Here is a 22,625-nt window from a genome sequence, read left to right as displayed (position 1 = left end):
ATACAACCCATCCTTCATCTTATTAAGATTCTCACATTTGTATTACGGTCACATATCACACATATGCCTACAGCTTCAGTCTACTTGGCTCCTTTCTCTGAGAAATCTATCTCGATAGTTAAAAATGCAAGTCATGTCAGTTGAAAATTACGAAAGAATAAATGATGCTATATGAATTAAATGGGCGCCAGCTCAGAATTAGATAATTCTGAACAAATTTATATATTATCAGAGTAATCCCTAAGAAACTAAAGTATAAAATATCAATCTCAATTTAGAGGGCCTCTTACGTATATTCAAGGTCCGCCACGGTCGGCAAATCTTCAGCACCGTTCTTTGTCACACGAGTCTCGAGCCACAACTGACGGAACAAATTCCAAATGCTGCGCAGCGCCCTTCAGACTAGATCGCAAAACAAGACGGCAACTTGAGAATGCTGTCTGTCGGTACGGTAGGTACTTAACAAGCGAGACTGCTACACCATGCCTCCATCAGCACTCCATTGTGGACACAACGGTGGCTTACAATAATAATATTAAGAATAGGTTACCTAGCAGCTCGACCCCTGATGGCTCCGGCAGTACGGTCCAGAGAATCAGCATCACCCTCCTGCAAAGCCACCACACACTTGTTCACGTCCTCCAGAATGTGATTCTCTGGAATACAAACCAGCACAGATTAAAGTTAGGTTAGCTACAGGTAAACTTTCGGTTTTGTCGAAAGATTGCACAGACTGCAATATATGTTTGAATGTATGTTTAAAACCATCAACTTACCGCTGACGGCCAGGAAATCATCGATGGTGGTGATGTCATCTACAGCGTCAGTGAGCACCCTGACTCCCTGCTCCCAGGCGCGCGAAAACACCTCAGCGTTCTCCTGCGCCACGCGGCTACGCGAACGGGCCGCCAGCACGCGAGCCGCGTTTATCACCTATTGCAAACAAACACAGGAGATAATCAATTAGTTATTTACTTTTTTATGTCAATACTGCACAAGATTCCCAACTGTCTGGAGCCAATGAGACTATGGCATCCCTAATTGGGGTATGTTGTGAGGCTGAAGGTAGTGGCGAGGGGAAGAAGTTGTTAAGAAGAAGGTGGGTATTCAGATCTGGTCACCAAACACAGCTAGCCATTTCAAGCAAAGTTTCAATTCTGAATGGTGGTCTTACACCACGGCGATACTGAGGGCATCTTCCACTCCTAAACCTGCCGGAAATATACAAATATAATGTCTGTTGCAAATAGTGTCTGTTTATGGTGTGTAAGATATCGTATTTGTGCAAATTTTATGAATAAATTAACCCAGCTAGGTTTAGGTACATAAGTGAGAATGGGAGCTTCTATTTGACACGTTAATAATAATAATAATAATTGGATGACTTGTATAGCGCCATTTTTGTGCAAAATCACCTCAAGGGCGCTGTACAAACTTATAATACATCTCTACAGTGATCTATGTTATTACTTAACTATTTATGGAGATAATATTATACAGTACCAAACTTACCTGGTAGGTCATTTGAGATTAACACTTAATTAACATTATATAATCGTTTATTTGCGAAATTTAGATACAGGATTTAGGACATAATTGGAAAATTTAATATAACTGGACTTTCTCTTAGGAATGGTACATTTAATTTAAGGGTACGACAGCTTAAAAAGGTAAGTTTTTAGTTTAGACCTGAATTCTGTAGGACTTGTTATGGATCTTAGTTCCGGAGGGAGTTTATTCCAAGACTTCGACCCAGATACTCCGAAAGCGCGATCACCAAACTTAGTATTTGGCTTGCGCTTAGGTTCCATCAGTCTGCCTACAGCTGATGATGTTGCTGATCTAAGAGTTGACTGCCTCAGACCAGTGTTTTCCGGGACGCACAGTTCAGAGATGTAGGGTGGGGCCATTTCATTGATGGATTTAAACACCATCCAGCACAGTTTGTACTGGATTCTTTCAGGGCACTTGAGCCAGTGAAGGTTACGATGGTGTTCTGAAATGTGCGAATATTTAGAAATCCCAGTTATGAGCCGCGCTGCTGCATTAAACACTAATTGAAGCTTGTCAACTTGATATTTTGGAAGGCTGGCATAAATGCCGTTGCAGTAATCGTTTATGGTATGTAAGAAATCATATTTGTGCAAATTTTATGAATAAATTAACCCAGCGAGGTTTAGGTACATAAGTGAAAATGGGAGCTTCTATTTGACATGTTAGACGTCACTAATCATCGCTTTTCACTACGTATTTGGCGGTATTCAAATAAATCCAGAATCATTAAGTATTTTCGTTTGTTTTAACTTTGTGATAAAAAAAACTCCACGATCAACATAACACTGTGAATTGTTTGTGATGATAATAATAAATATTTTATTATCTTCCTTTTTTGTAACAAAGAGATCCGAGATGTGCTTTATTTCAAATAAATCCATTTCAAATGGAAATTCAAAATGCAAAATGGGTATTTTGCATTTTGCATTTTAAATGCTTTTCTAAAAACCATTTTGCATTTTGCATTTTAAATGCTTTTCTCAATGCATTTTCCATTTTAAATGCTTTTTTGCAACATTCTTCCTACTATCTCCACTCATCTTTTTTTCATAAGCCCCAAATATCAGTCGGTCCTCAACCTCGCTATGAGAGATAATTTACATTTGTCAAGTTGCTCCCTGGTAGGAGAGTAATTGAGTGATACCATTACAAAAAATACTGAACATGGGGCCATGACGCTGTAATAAATGTTAGATAGCAGTTTCTATGTTTTTACGTTGGCAACATTAGTCACGCTCAAATTTTTTGTGGTTTTATAATCTGTAGTCGTGGTGTTTTTGGATTTACCATCATGTAATATGTTTGTTCTACATTGATGTCCATTATTAAATGACAAAATTGTTTAAAAATTCTATAATTATTTTAATTGTTTGACCTGAGAAACCATTTTGCATTTTCAATGCATTTTGAAAATAGGTATTTTGCATTTGAAATGCTTTTCTAAAAACCATTTTGCATTTTCAAATGGAAAAGTTTTGACCCATTTCCATTTTGCATTTCAAATGGTTTTGGGTACCCATTTTGCACATCTCTGAAAGAGATATAATGATATCTTCATAGGGATCTCCCGTGCTGAGGATTTCATTTACATTTTTTTTTTTTAATTTAGCAGTATGGATAATATAAAGTAATTATAAAATATTTTAAATAGTGTTTTTTTCTGAAATAATTATAAACATACCAACATACATGGTGTTTTTTTTGTTCAGTTGAGTGGTTTCGGTTTCAGTCCATATTTAGTGTCAGTATATTATTTATTTCTGATCTCCCTATATTTTGTATCCAGCGTTTTCATTAGAGATTTAAATTTTAAAATATTGTTGTGAGTTTTAAATGAGAGTGGGATTTTGTTGTAGAGTTTAGTGCCATAGTACGGGAAGCTATTTTACCCAAATATTGTATTTGTTGATGCTTGTTGGATATGCTGTTATTTCTTGTGTTTTATATTTATGAATATAAAGGAGTATTGTTTAACCTTTTGAACGCGTTAATTTGCTCCGTTTTATCTACACCCGTACGCGGTACATGTTTTCAAATACCTATGCACGCAATTAAATGTCAAATTATAGCATTCTGGCATGATTTATTGGACTATATAGACAGAACAGATTATTCTCCACAATATGAAAACAAATCCTTGTGTGTCAACACTCTTAGATGTTTATAAAAACAAAAACATAAAATTTCATACAAAGACGTACCGTATCTTATGAATGTGGTCCCGCCATTCACTCGGCGTGTGTGTACTTAGGTGATAGACACAAGTGGGACACCATGAGCACTTATCATTTTAGTTATGAAAAGTTGTGAATGACATACTAGTACTAACGCCATCCGTTGACAAAAATGTAAACTAAAGGACTAAAAGGCGTGAAGAGCCGCACTTGATTATCGATCTTTTTTTATGAAATACAATTTTATTTTTGAGTAATTCTTGTAGATGTCAGCATCGTGATAGTTCTACGAATGTCCAAGTGAGCAAGAAATACATTTATGATGAAAGAGCGCTGGAATATCGGCCGTCAAAGTTTCAGTATCAACTGTTGATACAGCCGCGTGTGAGTATGGACTTTTTGCCGTAACAACAGTTGATACAGCCGCGTGCAAAGAGTTAATGAGGCCAATGTCCTATGATGAGCAGCTCTAACTGTAATCTGAGACATCACAGCATTAACTTATTGTTGTCTTATAATTTTGGGGGATCATTGACCATATTACCCGAGAGAGCGGCTGCCTCTGGTTTCTGGTTCATTTGTGGGTTCAATTCTGTGCTAGCTTTACTTTCACAATGCAGGACAGAATAGCTTCTAGTATTGCCCTGCTGTTTATATTAACACTATCGGTTAGTCGGAAGAGTAGCCAAAGCCAAGGATTCCCGCTGCGGCTATGCAGGTTCTCTGCTAAGTCCTCCGTCATGCAAGCAACTTAATCAATAGGGTAAGATGGCGGTGTTATTACCTGCGGACAGAGGTTCTCAATCTGCGTGGCAGCATGGCGCACCATCTTCACGCCGTCCTCGTTGTTGGACATGGAGCAGACCAGGTTGGCCACCTAAACAACAAACAATCATTGTATGACAGAACACCAAAATAATTTAGCAAAAGTATGTATCGCCGTCCCAGCGAGGGGATGAATGCGACGTCTTCGACGATCGTCCTAAGATGAATATACGTTAGGGGCTGTTCAAGTATTATGTAAGCACTATAGGGGGACAGGGGGGTCTTTGCTTTGCTTATTTTTGATGACATGGGGGGTCGAGATAGTGATTACGTCAGCACTGCTCAGCAGTAGTTATTTTTTTTTACACATTGTCAACCCACACATTGTCTATGTTTGAAAACCGAATACATATTCGGGGATTCCCACAAATAATTAATACGTTTAGGTACTCGCTTAAAAAACAGAATGCATTAACAGAAAAATGCATATAGGTACCAATTTTTACGGAAGCATGGGAGGGGGTGTAAGAGCTTTGCTTACTTTTGGTGACAAGGGGGAAGAGGGGGTAAATAATTGTAATAAATCTGCTTACGTAATACTTGAACGGCCCCTTACCGGAAATGTATGATATCTAGGAATTGTATACAACTCCTAGGAAATGTATTCAATTTCGAAGCTATTTGGGAAATGTACAAAATATTGTTTTAAAAATTGTATATAATTCCAATATCGTATTAGGAAATGTATAAACTCTATAACCTCTATCAACCTCTGGAACTGCAATTTGTACAGAAGTGCCAATAGGTACAGGGGCAAACTTCTTTTCACTCGATTTCAACATTTTTTCAGCCTGTTAGGTTAGGTTAGGTTTACGCGGCACTAGCGCAATCGCCTGATCAGACGATGCAATACCCTCCCCTTGCCCCGCTATCCCCGCGTACCCATTGATATCTTAAATGTTTTACATTTCAGATTGCTATTTAGGAAATGCATAGATTTCCTAGGAAATGTGTCGAATATAATTTATTTCACACATTTCCAGGCGATTTTAGGAACTACATACATTTCCTAGGAATTGAATACAATGATGGATTACATACATTTCCGTTAACAATATAAATTATAATATTATGCAAAAATAAATTTAAAATAAGTTAATCCTTTCCTCTCTTCAAATAAGAATCTATTGGAGTTTAAATAGGTTTATGTTAGTAGAATGGATGACATGTTGTGGAAGTTAGTTCCATGCTTCCACTACTCTATATAAGTAGAATGGATGACATGTTGTGGAAGTTAGTTCCATGCTTCCACTACTCTATAGATGACATGTTGTGGAAGTTAGTTTCATGATTCCACTACTTTATTAGTAGGATGGATGACATGTTGTGGAAGTTAGTTTCATGCTTTCACTACTCTATGGATGACATGTTGTGGAACTAGTTCCATGATTCCACTACTTTATTAGTAGGATGGATGACATGTTGTGGAAGTTAGTTTCATGCTTTCACTACTCTATGGATGACATGTTGTGGAAGTTAGTTCCATGATTCCACTACTTTATTAGTAGGATGGATGACATGTTGTGGAAGTTAGTTTCATGCTTTCACTACTCTATGGATGACATGTTGTGGAAGTTATTTCCATGATTCCACTACTTTATTAGTAGGATGGATGACATGTTGTGGAAGTTAGTTTCATGCTTTCACTACTCTATGGATGACATGTTGTGGAAGTTAGTTTCATGATTCCACTACTTTATTAGTAGGATGGATGACATGTTGTGGAAGTTAGTTCCATGCTTCCACTACTCTATGGATGACATGTTGTGGAAGTTAGTTCCATGTTTCCACTACTCTATGGATGACATGTTGTGGAAGTTTGTTCCAGGCTTCCACAACTCTATTTGCAAGGAAGTGTTTCATAGGATTGGATGAAAAGATGTTATATTAATTTTGTGTGAGTGTCCATGGATATTTATATTTGTGTTGATGGTGAAGATGATGTTTTTCCAAGCTCTCTGTATTTTTTTAAATCTTTTCTGTACTCTCTCTAAATGTGGGACTTTTCTGCATAGGATCAGAATGTTCGGCGTAGTGACGCTAAAATTGAGTGAGTTTGGTAAATTATAACACATTTGTAAAAGTGTCTAAAATAAACTAAATAGTGTAACAAAATATAATATTTTTGAAACAATCCCGAACTTTTGTTTTTTACACAGCCAGCAATTTGCATGCCATTTGGAAAGGACTAGTAATTCATAAGCAGATTTTGTTTATGAGGACCAAATGGTGATATTACGATACTAGTTGCCTGTAAAGTGGGAAGGTCATGCTGCCTCCTGCACTCCGAGAAGTTGGTTTGTTCCTCTTTCCCTGATTGGGTCGACTATTGATTTGAATGTCGACTAACTTTCAATTTGCCCACATCAACCGCTGACCTTTTGACTCTCAGTCCCAGACAAGCTAATGAAATTCACACATGTTCAACTAAAAATTGATCAATTTCAACCGAGGCAGGAAAAAAGTGATCAATTTCAACCGAGGCAAAATAAAATTGAGCTTATTTTGGATACAGAGAAATGCCTGCAACACACACTTCTATCGGTCATCTCTCATGATCAATTTCTACCGAGGCAGGATAAAAGGAATCAATTTCAACCGAGGCAAAATAAAATTGAGCTTATTTTGGATACAGAGAAACGCCTGCAACACACACTTCTATCGGTCATCTCTCATGATCAATTTCTACCGAGGCAGGATAAAAGGAATCAATTTCAACCGAGGCCAGATAAAATTGAGCCTATTTTGGGTACAGAGAAATGCCTGCAACACACACTTCTATCGGTTACCTCTTATGATCAATTTCAACCGAGGCAGGATAAAAGTGATCAATTTCAACCGAGGCAAGATAAAATTGATGTATTTCAACCGAGGCAAGATAAAATTGAGCTTATTTTGGATACAGAGAAACGCCTGCAACACACACTTCTATCGGTCATCTCTCATGATCAATTTCTACCGAGGCAGGATAAAAGGAATCAATTTCAACCGAGGCCAGATAAAATTGAGCCTATTTTGGGTACAGAGAAATGCCTGCAACACACACTTCTATCGGTTACCTCTTATGATCAATTTCAACCGAGGCAGGATAAAAGTGATCAATTTCAACCGAGGCAAGATAAAATTGATGTATTTCAACCGAGGCAAGATAAAATTGAGCTTATTTTGGATACAGAGAAACGCCTGCAACACACACTTCTATCGGTCATCTCTCATGATCAATTTCTACCGAGGCAGGATAAAAGGAATCAATTTCAACCGAGGCCAGATAAAATTGAGCCTATTTTGGGTACAGAGAAATGCCTGCAACACACACTTCTATCGGTTACCTCTTATGATCAATTTCAACCGAGGCAGGATAAAAGTGATCAATTTCAACCGAGGCAAGATAAAATTGATGTATTTCAACCGAGGCAAGATAAAATTGAGCTTATTTTGGATACAGAGAAACGCCTGCAACACACACTTCTATCGGTCATCTCTCATGATCAATTTCTACCGAGGCAGGATAAAAGGAATCAATTTCAACCGAGGCCAGATAAAATTGAGCCTATTTTGGGTACAGAGAAATGCCTGCAACACACACTTCTATCGGTTACCTCTTATGATCAATTTCAACCGAGGCAGGATAAAAGTGATCAATTTCAACCGAGGCAAGATAAAATTGATGTATTTCAACCGAGGCAAGATAAAATTGAGCTTATTTTGGGTACAGAGAAACGCCTGCAACACACACTTCAGTTATCTCTTCATTGGATGTGGAGCTTTGAAATTATTTTAAAAGACACCACGATTAGATTCGGTGCTTGGTTTTTTTATGTAGGATGAACGAGTGATGTACGCATGAGCATATGTTTCGTAAAGAATAGAAGAAGGGCATAGGACGTACCTCGACCAGCTTGTTGGCATGCTCCGTGAACACGATGGCGTATTCTTCGACTTCTTTCTCCTGCCCGTTCCTGGCGGCTTCCATCAGCACAAGCAGCGGCACGTTGGTCTCCAGGAAACTGCAAACGAACATAACCAAATTAATCACCTTGTAAAGGAACATTGGTAAAATCATTAGGCTTATAAGGCCCAAGAGAGCTTGTTAACCCTTTCAGCCCCAGTGTTAATTCAAATTAACATGAACTTTGTGAATTTTTTTACCGTAACTGTAGCGATTTAGAAAAGCCATGTTTTCGTTTTATTATAGTTTGTAGTCTTTTCTGTGGCGTCTATTTTTTCCGCTCCGTTGAAATCCTTATTCTCGCCACAACAACGATCAATATTTTGACATCTGCTGATTGTAAGTTTCATTGAATTTCTGCCGTCATTGATTACTTAATTTAAGGTGAGATATCAATATTTTCTACTCGAATTACAAATATTTTCACTCATAAAGATGTGTTCTATAATAATAACATCAGTTCAATTCACTGATCGCAGACATTTCACAGAATATTGTAAATGAATTTCAATCTTCATTCAAATTAACACTGGTAGTGACGGACATGTTTTCGACTAGTGTGGCTGTAACGGACGTACTGCTCCGTGATCGGACGCGGTCGCCCCATATTAAAATCCTTTATTTTCCTTAACTTTGCCTGTCTTTAAATTTAATAAACTGGAGTAAATTATGTAAAAATGAAAATGTCAATGTATGAAAAGATAACTTGTATAACCCTCTGTTTGTAAAAATGTAATGTAAATGAATATATAAACAATAAATGAAACGTCGGAGCTTGGCTAGGAGACACGGGCAGAGAAGTATACCGAGAGAGCTGGTGGATTAGTAGCATTTAATTAGTATAGCATTTAATTCGGGCACGGTTATGAGAATCGTGCTTATACGAGAGGGAACGTTCGGCCGCGACCCGAAGCAAAGGGCCGTGCGCCGTCATAGCGTACGAGGTGGTTTGCCGCCCGAACGTTCCACCAGCGCGATTCTGAGGACCGTGCCCGAACAAAGAGAGGCCGTGGTCACGTTCGACCACAGGGCCCGAAATTACCGGCCGAGAGGCGGTAGCTAACCCGGCGGCGGGCCGCGGGCGCGCCACAAAACACGGGCCTCGATTCCAGGAATCAAAGAGAAAGCAGGCCCGTGTGAGCGTCGCTCGGCCAGCGAAGGCCGCCGGGGTCTTATAAAACGGGAACAGTCCCTTGAAACATTAGATATCCAGCAACCACCACCAGCTCTACACTTCTCTCTGCTCAGCCTTCTACCTCGCTCCGACTTCTGACTCTACTCGCCTTCTCTTCTTCTTCTGACCCTCGCCTCACCCCGGACCTCTCTGCCCCTACGAAAGACCCGGACTCTACAGCAAGGACGAGTACTAGCATCGGACCAGCTACAACGGCTACAGAGACGCCCCGTTCTACCCCTCCACGCCACTGAAGGAAGGCATCATACGCCTCCACGGATTGGGATCACCGCCCTGTTTACAGTCTTGTGTGTCACACATTACGTCTGGCACAGTGGCGAATTTTTAAAGATTTATTATCCTAGATTATTTCTTTATTTATGAATGAATTTTAGTTAAAATGATATTTGTTTGTACCTTAATGATTATCACTACATTGTCAATGTGCATTTTTGACATGAAACAGTTATTTGTATTACTTTTGTGTTATGTTTATTTTACGTTACTATGTAAAAAATACCCTCTGACGCCCAACGTTAATCCAAATTAACATAGAAAAATTTCTAAAAAAAAAAAAAAAATTAAATGCCAAAAATTTTCAAATAATTTTCTGAGGTATTTATTATCAAGCATTACATATTTTAAATGTGTGGAAACAATAATGTGGGTGTGAAAGGGTTAATAAAATTGATGAAATTTTTACAAATATTTTTTTAGGAAAATATTTCTCAGACCGTCATTCCTAGGGTCACATGAAAAAATTACGCAGATGTGAATTTCAGATTGCCGGAATTACACACGGATGAAATTACACATGGAAAGAATAATTACATTTACTTAAATTACACCTACAGGAAATACAAACGTCAAAAAGAAACATAGCCAAAATTTTTTTTTCAATTTAAATTTTATTTTGCATTGTTTTTTCTCATGTGAATGCTGTAAGTGCCAACCATCTGGAGCCAGTAAGATTATGGCATATTATGCTGCATATACATTTGCGAACTGCAACGCGAGCCGAGCCTCGAATTATGGGAAAGGAACGAAGCAACAGCAAATGGCGCGAAACACCGTTTGCGGTTGCTTCGTTCCCTTCCCATAATTTGAGACTCATCTCGCGTTACGGTTCGCGAATGTATAGGCAGCATTATACTCTCTAAAATTTAAACCAATTAAAAAAATAAATGTTTTCAACATGTGTAATAATTCTAAAAGGCAGTTTAAGGAGGTCTAATTTTAATTCTAACAGTTGTGAGTAAAATCTAATCTCAATACCCATTCTGGGTACAAATCCAAAATTTCAATTGGTTCAGTTCAATAGAACCTCAGACATAGAGAAATCAACTATTCACCTATGAACCTAAAGCCCGCGATTTGTCATAAATATTGGTGACTTTGACACAAATGTTACTTTTTTATGAAATCGTATTCAAGCCAACAATATGAATACTTAAATTCGTATTAATACGAATTATTCCCGTGTAAATAAAATTTTCGCAGACGATTTCCGCTGCGGTCGGCATTTCAAGTTCAGTTATTCAAAGTAAATTCGTAAAAAATCTCGGCAGATTTTCGTCGTGGCCGGCCTTTTTTTAAATTCAGATATTTGAAGCAAATTCGTAAAAATAAGTCATATTTCCGCATGAATCGAAATTTTGCGGACGATTTCCGCCACGCCGGATCTTTTAACGAGAGATATTCGAGGTGAATTTAGTAAAAATACGATATATTTCCGCCTAAATTGAAATTTCGCATCTCGTTTCCGTCGCGGCCTGCCCTTTGAAATTCAGATATTCTAAATAAATTCGTAAAAGTGCGATATAGTTATGCGTAAATCGAAATTTACGGCTGATTTCCATCGCGGCCTACCCTTTAAATTGAAATATTCGTAAAAATATGATATATTTTCACATAAATTTAATTTTTTCGGCAGATAAAATTAAATATAGTAACAGCCGGCCTTTTGAATTCAGATATTTGAAGTAAAATCCTAAAAAAACGACATATTTTCGCGTGAATCGAAATTTTGCGGTTGATATCCATCGCACCGGATCTTTTAACAAGAGATATTTGAGGTAAATTTAGTAAAAATACGATATATTTCCACATCCATCCGATTTTCGTCCTAGCTGGCCCTTTGAAATTCAGATATTCTAAATAAATTGGAAAAAATACAACATTCCAGTGTTAATCGATTCAGATTTACAAAATAATAAAACTAATTAGGACAATGTATAACCACGTAAAAATAAATCTTTTGGCATTTTACCACCGCGGCTGTCTTTTCGATTCAGGTTTACGAAATTTTATGAATTATTTTCGCATAAATCGACGGTGTTCTATTGCAATGGGAAAAAGTTGCGTGTGCAACGATGGAAGACATACCTGTCGGACACGTGGTCAACGACAGCCTTGCGCAGCTGCCTCCTGAGATCACGTGTCTTGCGGCCCATCTGGTCGATGGCGCGATCAAGCCCGTCCGACTGCTCCTTGTTGCCAGCCTGCAAACATATTCCACATAAACATCTGGCATCGCAAATATAACAATACAAAAATTAAGCGAGAGATTGCAACACTGAATACAAGAAGGTGCTGCAAAATAATGCAACAATAACGCCTGAAGTTCCGAAAATCCTTCTGGAATGAAGGAGAGAGGCTCCTCTCGTCTCCTCGGTTATCTCTCACTCCAGAAGATAAATGGAAACGATTAAATACTTATTTTATATGCAACATTTCAAATCGAAATATGTACAAACAAAAAAAAAGAGATATTGATGTTTTCCAATGTACCCTTAAAACGTTTAAAATCAAATTAACCTTACAATGAACTTTTTAGTGTTGTGCTTATTTTGCATGTAGGTATGTGTGTAAATAAAAATGCAATAACTTGGACAAATAAATAAATTTTAATAATTAATAAAAGCAATAATTTCTCAGGAGATATTTTCAATTTGTATGGATATTTCAAGTGACTAATTATTGCTTATAATAATTTGTTATCCATTGTGCTATGCATAAAAACCTTGTCTTATAAACGTTAGTTAATCATTAAAAAAAATTATAATAATAATATTACAGTAGAACCCCGTTAATTCGAACCCCGATAATTCGAAAAAACGCGTAATTCGAAATTTTCGCAAAAAAAATTTCCGCTGAAAAATTTTTTCATACAAATTTTTTTTTAATTCGAAATTCGTTAATTCGTAATTCGAAATTTATTTTTGTCCGCGCACGAAAATTTGTTCGTGTAATTCGAAAAAATTTGATTTTTGCGAAAATAAATCATAATATTTCGTAAATCTGAATCTAAAAGTCAGCCGTGGCGGTAAAACGCCGAAAAATGTATTTTTACGTGGTTATACATCGTCCTAATTAGTATTATTATTTTGTAAATCTGAATCGATTTACACTGGAATGTCGTATTTTTTCAAATTTATTTCGAATATCCGAGTTTAAAGGGCCGAGAATATACATTTTACGCGGATATGTGTCGTAGTTTTACGAGTTTACGCCAAATATCTGCATTTAAAGGGTCGGCCGCGACGAAACTCGGCCGCGTAATTTCGATTTACGCGTAAATATATCGTATTTTTACTAACTTTACTTCGGTATCTGCGTTGAAAAAATACGGCGCGACGGAAATCGGCCGAAAAATTTCGATCCATGCCGAAATATGACATATTTTTACGAATTTACTTCAAATATCTGAACTTAAAAGGCCGGCCGCGACGAAAAACTGCCGACAAAATTCGATTTACGCGGAAATATATCATATTTTTACGAATTTATTTCGAATATCTGAATTTGAAGAGCCGGCCGCGACGGAATACGGCCGCGAATCCTCGTTTTACGCGGAAATATATCGTATTTTTACGAATTCAAATTCAGATATTTGAAATAAAGGGCCGGCCGCGACGGAAAATTACCGCTAAATCTCGATTTACGCGGAAATATATCGTAATTTTACGAATATCTCAATTTAAAGGGTAGACCGCGACCGAAATCGGCAGCAAATATATAGCATTTTACGCGTAAATATATAGCATTTTTATGAATTTATTTCGAATATCTGAATTTACAGGGCCGGCCGCTACGGTAATCGACAGCGAAAATAAAGAAATAATTGGTATGAATACGAATTTACAATAAAATACCACCCGGATTTGAAGAGGCGGCCGAGAAAATCGATTTTCGGCGTTTTTTTTTTTTTTTTTTTCTTAAAATTTCGAATTACGTGGGAATTCGTTAATTCGAAATTTGATTTTTGATGTCCGCTGGATTTCGAATTAACGAGGTTCTACTGTATAGCACTCGTTAAGGTTAACAGAAACTCTTAAGGTTAACGGTAACTCGTTAAGGTTAACAGTTAACTCAAAAGATTGGTGGACATTTAACTAACAAGTTGTTACTCACATTGGTCATGTACTCCTGCAGCAGATCCTGCAGCGCTTGGCGCACGGCGTTGCACTCTGCCACAATCCTCTCACGACGTTCATCCCTGGAACGTGACATAATTCATATTATTACTAATTAAATCACAAACGTGTTAAAAACAACGATACATTACATAAAATCAATTTCAATACCGGCCACTGGCACATTGCTAGTCAATCCTAGAGAACCTGCTATGCCTCAATACAAAGGATTACCATAACAAAACCGTGCTTTCAACAACTCCCCCATTTCTCCAAAAAATAAATTTCCTCACTTATTCGAATCAGGATTGGACATTGTTCCGTTCCTTCTCACCTTCTCAGACTGTACATTCTGTGGTCTAGAAGTGGGAACTTTAGATTACATATTTTTTGGCTGCCCCTCTTTAAACAAATATCCTCTCTTTATTTTTTTTTATTTATTTATTAATTTTTAAAAAACATTATATATTACAGTGATCTTTGGCTGTCCAACTAGGAGATTAACCTGTTTTAGGACAGTCAGAAATAGGCAGATTTATTAAATGCAATTCTTATTTTGTCTAGTGTATTGACTTTTACTTAATTATTGCATTTTATAAATAATTTGAAAAGTTTTCTTGGTTGATTCAAGAAGTTGCTGACTATATATTTTAAATAATATAAACGTAGAGAATAGACTAAAAGAACATTCAAATATGATAATTCAAAAATAGCAATATATGTAGTAAAAAATTATTAACATGTGAGTTTATCAAATTGAAATTAAAAGAAAATAGAGAATAAAAATAAGCAAAAAAATAAAAATAGGGAATTAAAAAATATGCAAAAAAAGAAAAAAGTATATGTATATATAAATTTATTAAAAAAAAAAATAGAAACATGTAAGCTTTTCAACCATTCCGTGAAATCTTACTTTTGATTTGGTGAAATTAATGCGACAGAGAATCAAAAATATATAAAAAAGAAAAGAAATTGAAAGGAAGTGTAGAAATAGATAGAAGATTAAACAATAAATTAATATTTTAAAACTCTTCTATCAAGCTTTATCTAAAATTGCCTCCCCTCCATTCAACATCTCTTCTAGGTCTGAATTTGACTCCAATCTTCCATATAATTTTGAAATTCGTCCCTTTAAACAATATTAATACATAAATACACCTTCCCTTTCTCTATAATTTGAAATGATGGCCTAGAACTAGAAATATAAAAATAAAAAAAAGCTGCAATACAAATTTGTTTACATTGTTTCGTTATCCGCCTCTCTAGACACAAAGTCTGTTCCGAGGTGGGTAATTTACATATCATCACCTTACTTGGACAAGGTTCTAACTGACATTTTTATTTATAAATGACCTTTGAATGTAAAACCATTTTTTTTTGCTAATTACTATAGCCAAAATAATTTTCAGAGCTGCTGTGCTATATTTATTTATTTATTCAAACGCCATAAAATGGCTTTTACAATACAGTGATAATCGAATTACAAGCGTACAGTTGCAATTAATGTGTACAAAAAAACACTATTGCAAGAGATGCAGTTAGTTATTAGTATAAGTGCAGTAAGACAATGCATAATTCAAAAGCAATATGTATATACCAGTGTAACAATAGTTGAACTACTTTATACTAGGCTTGTATAAGACCTGTCTTAAGTCAAAGTATGAGATGTCTATGATAATAGTCAGTAGTGAGTTTATTGTTACCCACAAAATTAATTGTACTTGGAATAGCTGAGTTGGCATCGCAACTTGGCATTAACAATTCATGGCTGTCAGAGATTCATATTTCCGTAGATACTTGTATGACGAAGTTATACAACAAGTTTTTAAAACTTTCATTTATTTTAAAGGTTTTAACCTCTCAGACAAAGACATTTATTTACTATATGTTCCTTTGAGAACTGTCAAAAGTGATAATTTTTGTGTTATTTACGAGTTTTGCTAAAAGCTTCATAACTCACGTTTTGGGAAACGTAGTCTCATTCTAAAAAATGTTTTGGAAAGATTATGAAATCCACTATCGCATTGTGTTGTTATACGTAAATATTTGCGTTTCTAAATATACATTTTATGAAAACGTCAAAAATATGTAAGAATCGCTTACCATTATTTCAAAGCCGTGAAAAATGTACTTTTTTCTGAGTATCATAAAGAAATAACACTTTATATATTGAAGAAATATAATTAAAAACTATTAGTCACCTCAAAATATCAACCGTCCAAACTAAAATATTTTTAATAAATTATTTAGAAACGCAATAAATTATGAACGAACAAGATGACAGATTCAATCGGCTTAGATAATGCACTTCTACGTTCCATAGATATTCTTGAATACAGACGCGTAGCGTTATTCATTATCGATACTCTGTTTTTTAAATCATGGCAATCCGTATACTAGTGATGGAAATAAATCGATTTTTGTAAAATCTCGCGCGTTTACGTGAAAAGACGTTCTAATGTCTTGACCGCTATTATCATATTTACGTCTTTTGACGTTCTAATGTTCTGAGTGGTTAACATCACTTTGAACCTTTTGCAATTGCCTTTTTGCTAGTATCTGACAGTTGATCATTTTTACGAGGCCTAATTCGTTACTTTGGTAAGATAGGATTTTAACTTCACAGGACACCTCAACACCTTATTTCAGTATTTGAATACCTCGTACAAACTTTACAATTTGGGTGGCGTGAATGATTACCGCCGCCTCGGGCACCATTTATTGGATAACCAACACCTCTGCCATAGGTCACCCCAAGCGGTTTGCTAAAGGCTAGATTCATACGTCTATCACCCCTAAATTCCTACCCACCCCTCATACCTTTTTTCTTTCCAGAACTTCCCCTCCTTAAAAAGACCCTCCACACAGCATCCCCAAAGATTACATAGGCTCTGAGACAAATTATTTTCCTCAGGGCCTAAATATTTCATTATGAAATCGTGTCCTACCAAAATATTTCATTATGAAATCGTGTCCTACCAAAATATTTCATTATGAAATCGTGTCCTACCAAAATATTTCATTATGAAATCGTGTCCTACCAAAATATTTCATTATGAAATCGTGTCCTACCAAACACTACACAAGAAGATTTGTTTTTCGTTCCCTTGTAAAACCTTTTAATAGCCACTTCAAATGTCTGAACAAGATGAGATATTCTTAACCTCAAAGAATCACTTATTGCCTAGCACATACCTGGTGCACGAAGAGTCGGCCATCAGGGCGGCTCCGGAGATGATGGACTCGAGGCGTTCCTCCAGCGAAGGTCTGGTCCTCACCTCGCTGTAGGCTAGAGGCTCCATCACCATGCGTTCCTGCAATACCAGAACACACCAATCAATATTATCACATTGGCAACGAGACTAGCAGACCAGTCTTTTTCTGGTCCTATCGGAGGATAGCTATCATCGGGGAAATCTTCACCCTGCGGACTGCCAGTTAATGCTTCTCCCGGTGGGGAGCAATATACTGCTCCTGACTCACACATAATATGTTCCTCATAAAATTAACGCCTTATCGTCAAGTAACTTTGAGTAACTTCCCAGATTCATGATTTATTTAAAAATATTCCCGGTTAACATTAGTTTTCAAATAGATTTGCAGTTTTCGAATGTACGCAAAAACGAAAAACTGATTTAGACAACAGTTGAAAGACAATGTACAAGATGTTCGGGGGTAAATTACGCTAACTTCGGGGGATGATTCTACTCTCTGAATAATATTTTTGAACAGGAAAATGAACTTTGGAATTTCGAAAAAAGTTATTTGTGTTTTTTACTTCTACCATCATGTAGAATCACCTCTCGAAGTTAGCGCACTTTACCCCCGGACACCCTGTATACGATATACAATCAAGAGTTTTCTTAAGATTGTCGCTTACTGACTTTTTTTTTTCTTGTAAACTATAAAATGGCACTTCATACGAAACTAAATTACATATTTAATTCCACAAATTTATTGTATGGGTTGTTGTCACTTTCTAACACTGCTTCAATTGTACATCTCACTGCAATACAAAAGGACTTTTATGAGTCTGCCTCAGTTTGTGCCATAAAGGGTACAAAAATACTCAAGGGGTTGAAATATTGTGCCCTTTATGGCACAAACTTGGGCAAACTTTTATGAGTCCGCCTCAGTGTGTGCCATAAAGGGCACAAAAATACTCGATGGGTTGAAATATTGTAGTTTTTCCAGCTAATCAACCTTTCAATGCAATCTATCCCACACAACATATGTGTTTTAGTAAAACTTAACTTATCACATATGACACTTCCGCAATTATAGTTGTCGATGGATCTCTTATGCGACAGTCGCATAGACAAGATAAAGAAAGGAACTCACATCAAAGTCGTCAAGAGCGTGGGCCAGTTCGCCGGGGCCCTGGGGCCGCGTGATGGGCGCGCTGCGACCCTGCGCCACGTTAGCGATGGCGCCCACGGCGGAGCACACGGCGCGCAGCACGTAGTCGCGATTAGCCTTAGCGGCCGCCAGTTCGGGATGGCGCACGTACACCTGGAACAGAGATCAATTCAATAGGAATACTAACAGGGGTGGGCAGAGAGGACGGACCGCCAAACAACTCGATCTTGGCACACACTACTTGCCTCATTCACATTCATACATCATCTTGATACGACTCAAATACCTGGTTCACTTGATCGTGCCATGTCTTTCTCGGTCGTCCTCGACTTTTTCTACCATTCGCGTCATATATAAAAGATTTATCTTCGCAAAGGATATAAATCTGTTAGAGAGAGTACAGAGACAAAATACCAAGAGCTCTGAAAGATCTACGATACGAAGATAGACTCAAGGAACTAAGATTACCAACCTTACAAGAAAGAAGAGAAAGGGGTGACTTGATCGAGACTTTTATCTGGACATTACAGTTGCCCTAGCATCCAACAAATCTTCACATTACCAAAACGCCTTTTGCATCTAATCCTAGAAAACACTTCCTTGCAAATAGAGTAGTGGATGCTTGGAACAAACTCCCACAACATGTCATGGATGCAACAAATATAAATCAATTCAAAGCTCTATTGGATTCACATTTGGAGAGAAGAAAGGACTTAGTTCAAACTTAAAACAACTCAATTACTGGCAAACTTGTTGTGAAATTAGATATGAGCGCATCAGCAGAATGCTGCCTGCTCTGCACATAATAATAATAATAAATTTATTTTGCTTATATAATGCACTTACATAATGTTGATTGACTAGATGATCATTTGTGGAAAAGTGAGTGGAAGGGTTAAGTTTTTCCTTTGGGGAAGATTTAACCCGGACAACTAAATCGGAAGTTAAAAAAAAAAAATAATAATAATAATATATTCTCCTTAGACTCCTTTCTTCATTTATTTGCTCTACATGCCCAAACCATCTAAGCGTCCCTTTCTTAATCCTACCCATTACGCTTACATCAGCCTTGCATTCTTTGCGAATCTCCACATTTCTCACACAATCATACATGGTTTTACACACATACGCCTCAAGTATCTCATTTTTACACCATTCAGTCTTGCTTCATCCTTCCTCTGCCAGTTACATGCCTCACTGCCATACAACAGGGTAGGCACCAGCACTCCATTGTGGACTGCTAGTTTCGCTTCTTTGGACAAGTTTGTGTTAGTGCCAACCGCATTAATGTCATTCAGTCCTCCATTAATGCTGTTTCCTACAAGCAACTACTCTATACAATCTGATTTCACAAAAAGTCTAATACATAGTAATTGAGTTGTTTTAAATTAAAAAATAAGTTCATTCTTCTCTCCAAATAAGAATTCAACAAGTAGAATGGATAATATGTTGCGATGTAATTGACAATGGGCCTATGGCCTGACTGTTTATTCGGTCTGCAGTTAAAGAACAAGGAAGATTGCGAGTATACAGACCTTGGAGGCGGTCAGCAGCATGGTGGAATGCTTCTTGAGCACTGCCCGGGCGGAGGCGAGGTCATCCCGCATCTGCGGGTCCTTCAGCTCCTGCTGCCGCTTGGCCGCCTGGTTCATCAGCTCGTCTGCAACAACACAGCATGTTTACTGCATGCAATACTCCATTTCTTCCGTTACACAATAAATCCTCTTCACTCTCTCATTCTCTTCTCCTAATTGACTTTGAAGAAGAGACTAGAAGAGCCAAAAAAGACAAAGAGAGGGCAGGATGACGCAAGAAGATGCAGGAAGAGACTAGGAGAGCCAAGAAGAGTCAAGAAAAAGCAAGAAGAGCGAGAGGAAGACAGAAAAAGCAAGAAAAACTAAGAACGAGCAAGAAATTCCGGAAGAGACATGAAGGAGCGAGAAGATGCAAGAAAAGTCAAGGCGAGCCAGGAAGAGTCAAGAAGAAACAAGAAGAGTCAAGAAGAACCAGGAAGAGCCAAGACGAGCCAAGAAAGACAAAGAGCGAGTAGAATAATGCAAGAAGATCAAGGAAGAGACTAGGAAAGCCAAGAAGAGTCAAGAAAAAACATGAAGAGCAAGAGGAAGCCAGAAGAAGCAAGAAAAACTAAGAACAAGCAAGAAAGTCCAGAAGAGACATGAAGGAGCGAGAAGATGCAAGAAAATTCAAGGTGAGCCAGGAAGAGTCAAGAAGAAACAAGAAGAGTCAAGAAGAACCAGGAATAGCCCAGACGAGCCAAGAAAGACAAAGAGAGAGTAGAATAATGCAAGAAGATCTAGGAAGAGACTAGGAAAGCCAAAAAGAGTCAAGAAAAAGCATGAAGAGCAAGAGGAAGCCAGAAGAAGCAAGAAAGTAAAAAAGAAACATGAAGGAGCGAGAAGATGCAAGAAAAGTCAAAGCGAGCCAAGAAGAGTCAAGAAGAACTAAAAAGAAACACGAAGAGCAAAGAAGAAACAAGAAGAGTCGAGAAGAACCAGGAAGAGCCAAGAAAAGCCAAAAAGAGGCAAGAAGAATTAAGACATAAGGGAAAAAAGAATGTTCAATCAATTCCTTTATTCCTGCCCATCCTAAATTCCAATATTGGCTTATTAGCTTGCCTGTATACCGGTCGATTAAACTCCAACCTCCTTCCAATCCTCAAAGCACGTGTTCCAAGTCCTAATAAATCAGTGTCTCCTGATGTACCGGTCTCACCGGGACAGGAGTGCTCCAGGCAATATGCTCGACACTAGGAATCTAGAACTAAAGAGTACTCACTGGCGTTGCGTCCAAACTGTTTGATGTTCTCCAGCAGTTCTCCCTGGGAAGAGGCGTTCTTCAACTTGTCCAAGTCGTTCTCCACCTGCAGACATAACAAAAGCATCATCAGCATTTCAGTAATCACACGGAGAAAAATTACTAATGCTGATTTACTATCTCTTCAAATTGTTAGACATCCTGTTAAAATAGGGACTGCAAGCCACTTCCTGATAAATTAAATTAAGTAAATTTGTAATAATATCGGAACATGCGTTCATCCACCTGTGTTGGTCTTAATAATATATCAGAATGAAATGCAAACATTGTGTGTTTAATTGCCTACAATACCGTTGTTAAAAGGAACACGAATAAAACAGAAAGATTTTTAATAAATTAGCAAAAGGTGTATGTGTCTCAATTTGTCAACATTTTAATATCAGTTCACTATATTTTTTACACATTTATGATCACATCGGGGTCACCATTTTAGATATTAAACTCACCGACAGTTACAGGTGTTGATATATTGTATAACAGTAGAGTTAAAAAAGTTTATTATTAAAATTACACAACAAAAACACGATGAGGAAGTAATTTGAAACAGGCTTGCTTAATGCAACTGATGAATTTTATATTTTTTAAATCAGTCCCAACTGCTCCCAACCGTCTGGAGCCAGTGAGACTATGGCATCCTCAATTGGGGTGTGTTGTGAGGTCGAAGATAGTGGCGAGAAGAAGAAGATAGGTAAGAGGAAGGTGGGGATGTATGTGGCTTTTCAGATTTGGTCACCAAACACAGCCGCCAAAGCCATTTCAAGCAACGTTTCAATTCTGAACGGTTGCCTTACACTAGGGCGAATCTGATAATATCTTCCGTTCTTGAACGTGCCGCAAATATACTATATGTTATTTTTAATGAGTTTTAAGACCCTCTTCCCTCGTAGGGCCTTCAGAGAACCGAGGGGTAGTGGACTCTTCCGCCATGGAGCCTTCAAGGAACCAAGGAAGAGTAGACTCCTCCGTCGTGGGGCCTACAGGGAACCAAGCAGGAGTGGAGAGGAGAGACGAAGTCCTCTTCCATAGTGGGGCCTTCAGGGAACCAAGGGGGAGTGGACTCTTCCGCCATGGGGCCTTCAGGGAACCAAGGAAGAGTAGACTCCTCCGTCGTGGGGCCTACAGGGAACCAAGCAGGACCGAAGAGGAGAGACGAAGTCCTCTTCCATAGTGGGGCCTTTAGGGAACCAAGGACGAGTGGAGAGGAGAGATGAAGCCACCTCTGTGAAAACTTCCCTTGTGGGGCCTTCACGGAACCAAGGGGTATTGGAGACGAGAGATGAGACCTGGGAAGACACATTGTGGAACCAGAAGACATAGCCACACATCCAATGACAACCCTG

General features: G+C 37.7%; 1 protein-coding gene across 2 annotated transcripts in view; it reads right to left on the bottom strand.

The window, feature by feature from the left end:
• alpha-Cat (catenin alpha) overlaps positions 1-22,625 on the bottom strand; it is a 152,769-nt gene that overhangs the window by 112,647 nt on the left and 17,497 nt on the right. For both annotated transcript variants that reach the window (XM_089641502.1, XM_089641501.1), the window contains exons 5-14: positions 21,247-21,331; positions 19,986-20,110; positions 18,433-18,603; positions 17,287-17,405; positions 14,090-14,174; positions 12,062-12,177; positions 8,443-8,560; positions 4,513-4,605; positions 777-933; positions 551-656 (exon numbers count right to left, since the gene is read on the bottom strand). In XM_089641502.1, the coding sequence (XP_089497628.1) occupies positions 551-656; positions 777-933; positions 4,513-4,605; positions 8,443-8,560; positions 12,062-12,177; positions 14,090-14,174; positions 17,287-17,405; positions 18,433-18,603; positions 19,986-20,110; positions 21,247-21,331 (1,175 nt within the window). The remainder of the gene's footprint in view (positions 1-550; positions 657-776; positions 934-4,512; positions 4,606-8,442; positions 8,561-12,061; positions 12,178-14,089; positions 14,175-17,286; positions 17,406-18,432; positions 18,604-19,985; positions 20,111-21,246; positions 21,332-22,625) is intronic.

Source organism: Hesperophylax consimilis, chromosome 17, assembly GCF_061612785.1.
Source record: "Hesperophylax consimilis isolate HC1 chromosome 17, BYU_Hcon_1.0, whole genome shotgun sequence".
NCBI lineage: Eukaryota > Metazoa > Arthropoda > Insecta > Trichoptera > Limnephilidae > Hesperophylax > Hesperophylax consimilis.
Note: the sequence above shows the minus strand (reverse complement) of the source record. Positions and strands in the feature narration are given on the sequence as shown.